The following is a 12,645-nucleotide window of genomic DNA, read 5'->3' as shown; positions in this document are numbered from 1 at the left end:
ATGGTTCGATCTCCTACCTGGGACGGTTTTTACAATGCGGAGAGCCATGCATCGGGTTTGCATATTGAATCCTTGTTTGCTTTGAATGATAACCTTTCATGAGCTGTCTTTAAAAGCCCCACAGTGAGAGCTGCCAGGGCTCTCCAAGCATCTGCAAAGATGTTAATTCACTTGAAGTGCCCTGCTGTGCGACATCAAAGCCATTCTCTGGAAAGGTTTCACTAGAATTAAGCACAGTAAGAGTTGCTGAGAGCTTACTGTTCTAGTTGTGCTTTTGTTACATTTCCCATTTCTCAAAACCAAAAAGTACCATCTATAATTAACGTAGTAATTCTTCTAAGCTGGAAGCAAAATGCTGTTACTATTCTATTGACGTCAAGGCTTTTTTTTTGGGAGGGGGGACAGAACACAGTGTCCCTTGCAGCAGTGCCAGGAGCTACTGTGAAATGAACGAGACGGAAGAGGTGACACATGCACACCCCATGTGCTATTCTCCCAACATGCCGCTGGTTGTGGAAGCCGCCCGTTCTCCTGATCACACTTTTCTTCACGTATCCTACATCCATTGCATTTAAAATGCTATGGGGCAGCATGTCTCATGACTGGTTATGGTTATGGACTAAGAACGCAGTGTGAAGGTCTCCGAGCTGCGGTCAGTTTGATGTCTTAAGGACTTGGATGTTTCTGGCTGAGCTGTGCTCTGTTGGTGCCCGGTGAGGAAGTTTGGCCTGGCGTAACAGCACCACGTTCCCAAAAGTGGCTTTTGTGAGCCTGAGTGTATCAGGAGATGGTGTGTGGATCAGTGGGTTTCAAAGGTCCCTGGGTCACAGAGTCATTTTAGCATTAGGCCCTTGAACCAGACCCTTAACCACAATTGCTCCTGGAACTAACTGACCATGCTTAATAAAAATGATAAATAAAATGTAATGTAAGTATGTGGTTCTGTATCAAAATGATGTTTGCGTCTATGGAAATGAATGGGAGTCTGGTGTGAAGCCCCAGAAAGAAGAGCAGTGATCCTTCCAAGGGACTGATCTGTGCTGCATGACTGATGCATCCTGCAGTTATGGTCTCTCTCTACACTCTATGTTTCTATATGCAGGGAAGCACATAACTGGTACATTCACGCATTCAAACTAAATGCGATATGTGTAGCATTCGATTGTTCTAACATAGCAAACACATACTTATTTTATGTGCATTTGCACTGATATGACAAGAAATTACTCTGCATTTTAACCTTCATAACACAAATGAAGTACAAATTAGCATTTAAAGGTTAAAATGCACGATCGTTTGTCGTATCAGTGCAAATGCACATAAAAAAATATGTATTTGCTATGTTAGAACAATCGATTGCCGCACATCGCTTTTATATGTGAACTTTCGTACCAGTTATGTGCTTCCCTGTTTATATAAACATATAAAGGTTTGGTAATGCAGTAATCCAAGGAGGAGGTAGGGTATGTGCAGGAATCCATTGGCGCTGTGCTTTTGAATGTATCTGTAGTCAGATATTTAGATGCATCCTAAAAATAAGGAAAAAAACTATAATAATGAAGATGAGTATGAAGATCATTATTCAGAAGGAGAATATAAAATTACTTTTAAAAGCAGAATGTGTATTTCATTGTACTGCCTACAGTGTTTGAGAATAATAACAGGAGATTGTGCGTGTGTCTCTTTACGTGCGTGTGTGTGTTTGTGTGTGTGTGTGTGTGTGTGTGTCTTGCAGCGTGCCTTGCTGGAGCAGAAGCAGAAGAAGAAGCGACAGGAGCCCCTGATGGTGCAAGCCAACGCGGACGGCCGCTCACGCGTCCGCAGGACCAAGCAGAGTGAGGAGCAGGCACCGCTGGTGGAGTCATACCTCAGCAGCAACAGCAGCACCATTTACCACGGTAACAGGCAGCTGCTGTGACCCTAATAAGCTCCTGGGTTATAAAAATAAATGAAAATGGGGAAAGGTGATGTTTCAGAAGGTTGGGAAGTTTCCTGATCAAATCAGGTTTCTTAACCCTGCATATTTCTGTTTACTGGCCATAGAAATGCCGCTGTACCGCAGGAGATGTCTGGGCATGCAACATCCGCTAATCTGCTAATTTTATAATCTGCTAAGGGAATGCTCTGAGAAGCTCCCCAGTCTAACCATGCTTGATTCTGCTGATGAAGGTTCTGATCTCGTATCTGTATTTTGGGAAGCCCCAATTACATCCATCCTCGCATTCTGAATGCATGATGATGCCAGATTGCACAGCTCTGAGCCCCGAATGTGCTGCGATGGGCCACAACATTTCCGATGTTTTAGGGAATGGAGAGAGGAAAATGGCAAAGCCCTCAGCCACGTGTGGCACCATCCAGCCTTCAAACTCCTGTGATTTCCAGGAGAGGAGGCTCTTATCTAGCCTGAATGGGGTCCCACTGGCCTGACTGCATGAATGGCACCATCTGATGCTTGCGGGCGAGTCAGCTTTGAAGCTGATTTGTGCCGAAGGGCAATTTCACCCACGAGGGGGAAGGAAAAACAATTTAGGCTGTGAGTGATGAACTGAGCCACTGTTTCGGCTTTCGGGCAGTCTTAATTTAGGGGTCACTGACTTCCTATCCCACCGCCATTGGCTTGCATCCCTGACAGCTGCTATGGGATGTGCAAGAGCAGGTTTTCACCTTCGAAGACATGGGACAAATGAGGGCTAACACCTGGGGAGTCCTGACCGAAATATGACACCATGGCTACGAGAGGGCAAATGACCAGCCAATTAAAGTAAAGCTGCATTTATACACTGTCTGGCCAGAAAAAGTAGCCATTTGAATTTATATCAGCAAATACTTAAGAGCTAATGACTGGATAATTATTACACCTCAGCAACGTTATGCAGCAATGAAGTAAAGTCAGGTGAGTACCTGAATCTACTGAATGGCCAGGTTACACCTCCATTCATAATCAATGGATTTTTCCTCACCCTGTTGGCATGGGTATATTCCAGCACAAGAATGCCAAGATTCATTGGGTTTGAATTCTCAAGGAGTGGTTCAGGGAGCATGAGGAATTATTTTTACGAATGACTTGGTCATAGAGTTGTGTCCTTAACCATCTTTGGGTGTTTGGGATGTGCTGAAGGAGGCTTTATGGTAGGGGTGGCCAATCTTGTCCGCAAAGGGCCGGTGTGTAAGCGGGTTTTCACTGTAACTCCCTAATTAGATTACTAATTAGAGGACTGATTGGCTGAGGAGTCCTCTCACTTGCGTTTTACCAGCTGACATACTTGCGGATAAGATTGGCCACCCCTGCTTTATGGAGTGGTTCAGCTCACTTGTCAATACAGGATCTCGGTGAGAAATGAATGCAAATCTGGATGAAAATAAAGGGTGAGATGTTGCTTAAGCCTGTGGAAACAATGCTATGACAAATGTGCGCCATAATCAAAGCTAAAGGCCGTCCAATGAAAAATTCAAATGGCGACTTTTTTTGGCCGGGCAGTACACCCAGGGTTTGGTTACCTGTAGATTGCATTAGAGCAGCACTAAAAATAATCCTGTGAAGGTCACTGGAATGAGCTGTAGGCTCACAATCCTAACAGATCAGCGGAAATGGAAGATGTTCTTGTGGAGGTATGGATTGCTGATATGTGTAGGTTCCCTTTTTTGTGGATGTCAGGGATTTGATGAAGGAGAACAAATTTCAGATGAATAGGTGCTGTGGTCATTGTGATGGCTGGTGGGGAAAGAAGCCCCCCCCCCCCCCCACACACACACACACACACACACACACACACACACACACACTGTCTCTCTCCAGTTTCACTTATTTCCGTTTCTTCCTCAGACATGACCTTACACTTGCTAGATCTCTATTCATATTACCTTGAATGCAACTAATCACCTTCTGTGGAGCTAAGCACAGACAGGCCCAGTCACCACTGCCTAGTGACCAGAAAGCGACAGACACCCGGCGGATTAGCAGAGCCTCTGTGCTCCCGCTGGCAGGATACCCTGGCTGATTTATACCCTCCGACTCCCGGGGAAGGCATGCCAGTTCGTTCACCTGCTACATTTCCTGGCAGTCTGTGGGTTTAACGCAGATCGGCCACAATGGATTCCCTTGAACCTTTCCCATGGGCCTTATTTGTATTCACATTCATTTGCTGACCTGACAATTTTTTAACCATCAGTACAGCCGGATATTTCACTTGGAGCAAGATACAACTGCGAGCCTCTTTGGAAACTCAAACTGGCAACTCTAAAGGAACGGTTCACTGTCAGGTTACTGCAGACCAGCTTGCCATCTCTGCTTCACCTGGAAGCCTGTAGTGCTTCATTCACACGCTCCGCATGAAGTACATCCTGTTTACCCACCTCCATGGTGAGAACTATTTTTAGGCCTGGTTTGTTTTTATGTTCACCCTAGGTTACTGATGTTTTACAGAATGGCCAGACACACTCTGTTCTTGTTTTTTAGCAGTCATTAAATTGGATTTCAAAGCATTGATTCTCCATATAGATCGAGAAAAATACCTTTAAACTGTAGCTGAATAGGCTTAGTCACAGTGAGGTCTGAGTTGTACGTCACACAGATTGTCTTCACTGAGTGCTGTGAGGTTTCAATAGCTGAGCACAGAGTACCGAGAGGGCTGAGAACCCCTGACGCTGGCCCGGTATTGGCACGGCATGTCAGGATAAGGACACCCAGATGGCTGAGCCGCTCTCAGTCGAGGCTTTGGAGTCCATTCCCAGTTTAGGTCTGACAGACAGAATGGCTGGATTCCCCTGGTGTGAAGTACCGCCTCTCGGAAAAGCCAGAGATCAGTTCTCTGACATTTAAGAAGCAAACAGTCGATCTGTCTGGCTCTGCGCCGTCCCCAACCTCGCTGCGCTATTTCCACACCAACATGATGAATCGATCGCTTCTCTCCCTCTTGTTTGACATGATCACTGGTGAGATGGACTTTCACGCCAAGGCACTGGGGATGGGTGTGGCAGGACAGCAGCAGCCAGGACCCTGCTGTTCCCCTCACGTAGCCCCCGCAGCGCCACACTCATTGGTGTGCAGCTGGATTAAGCGGCCTGCTCACTCTGACTGCAGGCAAGAGGGCCCATGGTCCGATAGGGCAGGATGGCGTTCGTCAGTGTGACCCAGTCCGATCAATAGAGAGGGTGTGACCACAGAGGCACAGGTGAAGGGTCACTGTGTGTTTGACTTGTGTGACTCCCATTGACTGCTACTGAAAAGGAGGTCAGTGCATTTTAGACAGACTGATAGATAGACAGACAGACAGACAGACAGACAGATAGGCAGGCAGGTAGATAGACAGAGACAGGCTTTATGCTTCTTCCTCAAAGTAGCTGCATAACTTCACAGTTTCCCTTCTCTTCTGGGTTCTCTCTCCACCTCCTCCTCTGACTCCCTCACTCCTCCTAGTGCAAGAGGCTGAACATGAGGAGGGGAACTCGACGGGAGACTCGCAGACCCCCCTCTCCTGCAAAAAGCCCCGGGCCGCTGCTTCCACGCCACAGTCCAGCAGCGGGAAGAAGGAGAAAAGGGGGAAACACAGAGGTTAGGAGGCCGTGAAGCGCCCAGCAGGCCCCCAAACGCATCAGTGCCCGTGCTCGGCCACATGTGGGAAGACATGGCGACCTCATGAACCGGCACAGGGCCAGAACCGCCAGCGAGCCCCAGGGTACTCGCAGCATCATTAAGAACTGCCTTGAGTCATTGGCGAGGACAGGCGGCACGAGTCAGAGAAGGCTCACAGCAGAGCAGCTCCCGCGGGAGGGAAGCAGGCAGCTCATGGTGGGCATTATTTCAGCCTGCCTGCATAATTTCAGCAGCCTTAAATAAATGAGGGCGTCGTCCTGAATCTAATGACTCGATGGCAAATTTTTCTTGATGAGAGCATGTTCAGGATGCTGATGTCACCATTAAGGACAGCGTTTTGGGCTCCGTGATGGAGATGGCTTCATCAGAGCTGAGCACAGGTGGCCGGCCGCATTAAATGGCAGTAACTGTACTCTGGGATGAGAGCCTGAAGTATTGTCAGAGCTAACAGGCAACCAGAACCTCATAGAGCAAGGATGACAATTTTACAGTAATAATGAAACTACTTACAGAAACATAACACACCAGATGAAGATTAGCAGGCATCTTTATTATAAAGACAGCCCCATATATATTTTCCTAGAAAGACATCATTATACCCCAGAATTTCCAGTTACCATTCACTGTGTCCAGGTATTTGTTGAACTAAACCCAGTAGCACACCTTGTTTGGGCAATCAATACTTCTTGAAGTCAATTCACTCACTAAGCTAATGAATTAAATGAGCTGTTGGTGAAATTTAACAAAAATGGCTGGGTTGCCCCTGAGGAGAGGTTTGGGAACCAATGCTGTATTTTTCTAGCCATCCTACAAGATCAGTAACATTTTGGAGAACAGAAGAAAATCTGGTAACGTTTTAGTGAAGCTGTCATCTATAATGCAGCATAGGGCCAGATCTAAGTCCCCCCTCTAAATACTTGGCCACCAACTCACCACCCTCAACAAAAAAATAAATATGAAATATGGAGCATTTAATTCTATAAACCAACCCGTCGATCAGTAAATTAGTCGATTGTGGTGTGTCGCCAACTCCATCATTAATGGATGGTTAATGGATAATGCTCGTGGTCTGCTAAATGAACCCCCCCCCCCCTGCTTGGCAAAATATTAGCCCATTTAAACCATTGGGACTAGTCTGGCCCTAGTCTGCCCCCCAATTGTACAAAGTCTGACAACGGCCCTCATAATGTACTGTAGATAATGCCTTATAACGGTCAGTAATACAATTGCTTTGTACTGCATTATGAATGTATTGACAGCTTATGAAATATTATAATCAACACTATAATGCCTTATGACTGCCAATAGAAAAGGTTGTAATGGTTATTAATTCTTATACCGAGCATTATAATGCATTATGATATATGATATAGATGATAGAAAGATGGATGATAGATGATATAATGCATTATAGAGTAATCATATCCCCGCTGGGCTCTTGAGCAGGCTCTGCTCCTGGGCCATAACGGTGCTGGGGGTCCTGTGTCTGTTATAGAGGGCAGGATGAGGTTTAAAGAGAATTACACCTGGGATCGGTGGTTAAACATATTACTAAACAGAAACACAGCAGAACAAAGTGATGAATCGCATCGTATTAAACAGAGACATTTCTGTCAGTGAACAGAGCAAAAGGGAAAGAGAAGGTCTCTTTGTATATAACCCTGTGTGAGCATAGCGGTATGCATTTACACATGAATGAGTGACAGTGTAACCGAAACCTGATTGGCTGATGAGACTGTTCCTTGGGGGGGGGCGGGGGTGGATTTACCTGTCTGGCAGGAAGTGAAGCCCCAGCCGATGATGCGGTGGACCTGGCCAGCCAAATCCAGATCCTGACGGTCAGCCAGCCGTCTGGGGATGGGAGCGGGGGCGGAGCCTTGGCCGGCGGGCAGCACCATGCCAAGCAGGACCTGAGGGTGACCATGCTGAAGAAAGGTACCCTGTAGCACCAAGCCCAGCGCAGCGTGAAGTGACACCAGAGATGGGGGAGATGCACTGATAAGCTATGGGGTGCATTTATAAAAATGGGAACACTTTCAGCCCCTGTAAACAGCATGGCTCTGCATGAACAACATGACCTCGTGACCTCAGTATTGAAAGTCTCCCTCTCCGCAGTCATTTCCCATGACACCCTGCTGCAGTAATATCACACTCCAACTACACGCTCGGCTTGGCTCCAGCCAGCTTCCCCTCGCCCCCCCCACAAACACACACAAATATGCCTCTGGTTAATTAGCGGCGCAGGTGATTCACCAGTTCAGCAGTTAATGATATGTGACATGGGGATTGGCTCCCATGGTGCACTGGGCCAGTGGGACGATACCTCCGTCTGTCGCCTGGCCCCTCTTTCCCCCATCACTTGGCCAGGGGAAGCAGGTGTGTCTCCATATTCCCCTCCAGCTCCAACTGCTCATGGCTTGGCAGTAAAAATGTCTTATATAAACTTAGGGGGTTGTTGCATATGTGAGGAGTGTGTTTTTACCAATGTCCTCTACCTGCAAAGGTATTTCAAGTAGTATGAATTTTGATGAAGAAGAGGATGATGAGGATGAAGACAGTTCCTCTTCCTCCCAGCTCAACAGCAATACTAGACCTGGTTCAGCGACTAGCAGGAAATCCAACAAGGTACAGTACATAGTGACTACTGTAAATAACACCAAATAAAGACATGACCTCTTGCCCTTTTTAGATGAGGATCCATCCATCCACCCATTTTCCAACCCGCTTATCCTACTGGGTTGCGGGGGGTCCGGAGCCTATCCCAGAAGCAATGGGCACGAGGCAGGGAACAACCCAGGATGGGGGGCCAGCCCATCGCAGGGCACACTCACACACCATTCACTCACACATACACACCTATGGGCAATTCAGCAAGTCCAATTAGCCTCAGCATGTGTTTGGACTGTGGGGGGAAACCGGAGCACCTGGAGGAAACCCCACGACGACATGGGGAGAACATGCAAACTCCGCATACATGTTCTCCAGGCGGAGACTCGAACCCGGGTCCCAGAGGTGTGAGGCAACAGTGCTAACCACTGCATCACCATGCCGCCCGCTGGATGAGGATCCTTACAATATATTACCAAAATGTCCCCTCATTCATTAGATTCCATTGGCTAGCTTTACCATTTCCATAACCATCACTCTGCCTTTTGAATATGATTTTTTGCATGTCTCATTTGATGCATGGTGATGCAGGCAGAAACACCATCACCTCAAACCTCCCGTGCTGGGTATTGAATCCCAGAGCTACGCTCTCTGTTGCCTCCCACAGTCCAAAGACAATTTGGTTAAAGTACCTTCTCTGAATTTCCCATAGTGTTTGCCTTTCAGGGAACTTGAATCCTGTTCAGGTTCCTCTGCCTCAGGCCCTGTGCTGCCTGGGATGGCCTCCAGGCTCACTGCTTGCCTATGCTGGATAAGCAGCTTGAATATGGATGTATGGACAGACGCCATGCGCTAAAATGCCATCCGCTTGATGTAATGCTGCTCTGTGGGACACATCTGAAAAGCCAGCGCCATTCTGCCTTGCAGGCCTGGCCCCCGTATCTCACAGGCCCATCCTGCCACTCACTCCTCCTCAACAAGGAGCCCCTGCAGCATGTGCTGCAGAGGCCATCAGTCTCCACGCAGACTCAATCTGCAAGCTGATCTTAATTTCCAATCTATAACTACGCTTTAAAAAGGACTCGCATGCCTGTCACTCCATTTTAATGACTCTAAATGTCATAAAATTTAACCATTCTGTGGTAAATTGTCTGTACCTAATTTACTGCCTGTTGGCTTCCCATATTGTAAATTAAGAACTAGCATGATGAAAAAGAAAGATTTTCAGCACTAAGTCTCTCTAAGTTGATATATAATTGCCTGCTAAAATACTACAAATGGTAATCAAGGTCTTTGCTGTTCTCACATTCACAATCAAAGACCCCAAAATGATTATTATCACTGTTTGCCATGTGGATATTGCCTCTATAAAAAAGCCAATGATTTGATCTCTGGGGGATTGCAAGGGTCCAGACTTTGGTCTGAAGATGGGATTCTTCACCCCTAAGGTCTAATGAGACAAGAGTGTCATAATTAGATCTTCTGTGGTTTTGAAATATACTCCAGTGTCTCTGTAGCTTGGAGTGGCGTTATCTGGTAGTAACCTCAACATTTACAACTTTTCTACATGGAATTAATTCCTGCTTCCAGTGTAATTAGTGTGTCACACTGGCAAATTAGAGACATCAGTCTTGAGTGGTGGTAATGAAGGCTAAACACTGGGCTGTAACTCAGATAAGTGTGAGCGCTCCAGTGTCAGCGGCATTTCTCCACATGACCCCCACCCGCGTGACCCTCCCTCCCAGCAGGACGTGGCCTCAGCATCCAGCCCGCTGGTCGGCCAGCCACCCGTCGATGTGGGTGACCTGCAGGAGTTCTCCCTGAGACCTGCCCCTCAGGCCATCACCATCAAGTGCAGGATCACGCGAGATAAGAAGGGAATGGACCGGGGCATGTACCCCACCTACTACCTACACCTGGAGCGGGAAGACGGCAAGAAGGTCAGCGCACTGCTGCCCTTAGCACACAGAACAGCAGGAGCCAGACGTCGAGGGCAGAATGCCTCCACTGCTTTTCTCATGCATTGGCAGTAGGGTTTATAAAACTCCCCTGGTTATCTTTCTTTGTAGAACATATCCGACATTTAAAGACCATAAATCTTTACAAACACATAAAGCATGTTATGCTCACAATGGGACACACTGCACTGCCATATGTTTGCCTAATGTTTGATATTTACTTTTAGTGTCGCCACTGGTTTGAAATGATTAGGTTTTTCATTTTGACGAGTTGCTTTTTGTGTTAGGAGATGTATTACCCAAGGAATTATTTGCAAGGATTATTAGACATAAGATTTACTGTAGAGTGATTTTATGACATATTCAAAATGTGCCTTTGTCTTTTTTTGGTGTTTATTGTAAAATTCTATTCTTCCACATTTACTGGGGGTCTCTTGGCGAAATAGGTCTTCCTGTTAGCTGGAAGAAAACGAAAGAAGAGCAAGACGTCTAATTACCTCATCTCTGTGGACCCCACGGATCTGTCTCGAGACGGAGAGAGCTTCGTTGGGAAGCTGAGGTAGGAGCGAGCTGCTTGTGTTCTGCACCCGAATGTGAATACAGCTGCATGTAAATATGCAGCCTAAGTTCAGCCCCAACATTAAAAAAGATTTCTACGAGAAGGTTGTCAGATGAATGAACTACAATTCCATTCTCAGCGGTACAGAGGGTAAATTTTTGTAGAATATTGTTAATCTTGTTTTTTAACTTTAAACAGAAGGGAAATAGCTTTGAATAACCATATTAGTTGTATGGAGTTCTGTAAAGCCAAGCTCTTAAGGAGTTATTGAAATTAATAAGATTGTAGTGCCATGATTTATCAGAAGGGGGCACCAGACGCTGTACTGAAGCAGAAACATTAGGGTGTGGGATCTTCCCTGCTAATAGGGTATTACTGTGCAGCCTCTTACCATAATTACCGACTGAGAGCAGATGGCTTCCAGGCAGGATGTGTCCATAGTCAGCACAGCGCTGGACTTGTTTGTCCTGCAGGTCATATTGCAGGTTACAGATAGTTGTGCATTTCATAGATCACACCCGCAGCTGTGGGTTGTTTCATATTTGCAGGTCGAACCTGATGGGCACCAAGTTCATGGTTTATGACAGCGGCAAGAATCCAGGGAAGACGGCCTCAGGCATAGAGCCCGGCAGTCTGCGGCAGGAGCTGGCAGCGATCTGCTACGTGAGCATCCTTTCCGGAAGCTTTCGCTGACACCGTTTCCCTCCTGAAAAGCGTTCGGCTCATAGCCTTCGCTTATTGGCTTGTCAGTCTGCTTCACACGTTCAAAAATAAGCAAAAAGCACTGCACAGTCAACTTATCAGAGATGGCCTCCGCAAGGAGATGGCCAGTATCTGAGCTGGAGAGAGATGAGATGTAATGGGGAGACACCTATTGTTCAGACAGGAAATAGCAAGAGGCGAACTTAGCGGGCTCCTGCTTACAGCACCACAGTATTATATTAAATGATTTCCAGCACATTAATTTAAAATATGTAAATATTTGTTACTTTTGTTGCCTATATTATATTATCTTTTCCCCCAAAGGTTTATCTTAGTTTAAGTACATTTCTGTGTTTTTTATCTTTAATTTACAAATCTCCATTTTAGGAAACAAATGTTTTGGGTTTCAAAGGACCTCGCAAAATGAGTGTCATCATTCCCGGAATGAACATGGACCATGAGAGAGTGTCAGTGCGGCCGCGCAACGTGAGTGAGGTTCTCATTTTGTGTGAGGGGGCTGTAGCGAATTTCTTACAAATCTGTGCCACATGTAACGCTGAATGTGAGTAACCCCCCCACCCCTATCCCAGGACCATGAGTCCCTTCTGGCACGATGGCAGAACAAGAACACAGAAAGTGTAATAGAGCTGCACAACAAGACCCCAGTGTGGAATGACGACACGCAATCCTACGTACTCAACTTCCACGGTCGAGTGACTCAGGCCTCCGTGAAGAATTTCCAGATCATCCACAACAACGACCGTAAGTATTGTCAGGGCTAAGGGAACGTCTTCAGAGTAGCTGGCAAAGGACGGTACTTGTAACTGGAAATTGGTTCAGGACTCAAGCTGGGCTGCAGGGCCCCTGAATGGAGCCATTCATCTGAATCATTCAAATAAAACTTCCATCTGTATAAAAGTGCACAAATGAAAAGGCAGTTTGGGTAAAAGCTTGTTACGCGAACATTTCTGTGATCATGCAACATTGTTATTATAGTTTTGATTTTTATATTATTTTTAAATTTCATTTGCAATCCAGTTTAATTTTAGTTTGTTTTCAGCGTAGTTTTATTAGTTTGTATTATTTTTTATTTTAAGGATGCATTTCTGCATAGTTTTATATATTTTACTTTCAGTTTAAATTTTTATAGTTTTAATAGGGATAGGTTAAACGTCTTAGAGCTCTTTTCCGTATCTGTTCTTCACAGAGCACATTACAGTATGTAC

General features: G+C 46.0%; 1 protein-coding gene across 4 annotated transcripts in view; it reads left to right on the top strand.

The window, feature by feature from the left end:
* The window catches only part of LOC125751902 (tubby protein homolog), a 48,379-nt gene that overhangs the window by 33,344 nt on the left and 2,390 nt on the right, over nt 1-12,645 (top strand). For 3 of the 4 annotated variants that reach the window (XM_049031313.1, XM_049031317.1, XM_049031316.1), the window contains 9 exons: nt 1,736-1,898; nt 5,417-5,551; nt 7,373-7,528; nt 8,097-8,218; nt 9,946-10,140; nt 10,605-10,717; nt 11,266-11,380; nt 11,807-11,905; nt 12,010-12,181. In XM_049031313.1, the coding sequence (XP_048887270.1) occupies nt 1,736-1,898; nt 5,417-5,551; nt 7,373-7,528; nt 8,097-8,218; nt 9,946-10,140; nt 10,605-10,717; nt 11,266-11,380; nt 11,807-11,905; nt 12,010-12,181 (1,270 nt within the window). The remainder of the gene's footprint in view (nt 1-1,735; nt 1,899-5,416; nt 5,552-7,372; nt 7,529-8,096; nt 8,219-9,945; nt 10,141-10,604; nt 10,718-11,265; nt 11,381-11,806; nt 11,906-12,009; nt 12,182-12,645) is intronic. The other variant, XM_049031314.1, reaches the window with a different exon arrangement.

Source organism: Brienomyrus brachyistius, chromosome 11 (genome assembly GCF_023856365.1).
Source record: "Brienomyrus brachyistius isolate T26 chromosome 11, BBRACH_0.4, whole genome shotgun sequence".
NCBI lineage: Eukaryota > Metazoa > Chordata > Actinopteri > Osteoglossiformes > Mormyridae > Brienomyrus > Brienomyrus brachyistius.
Note: the sequence above shows the minus strand (reverse complement) of the source record. Positions and strands in the feature narration are given on the sequence as shown.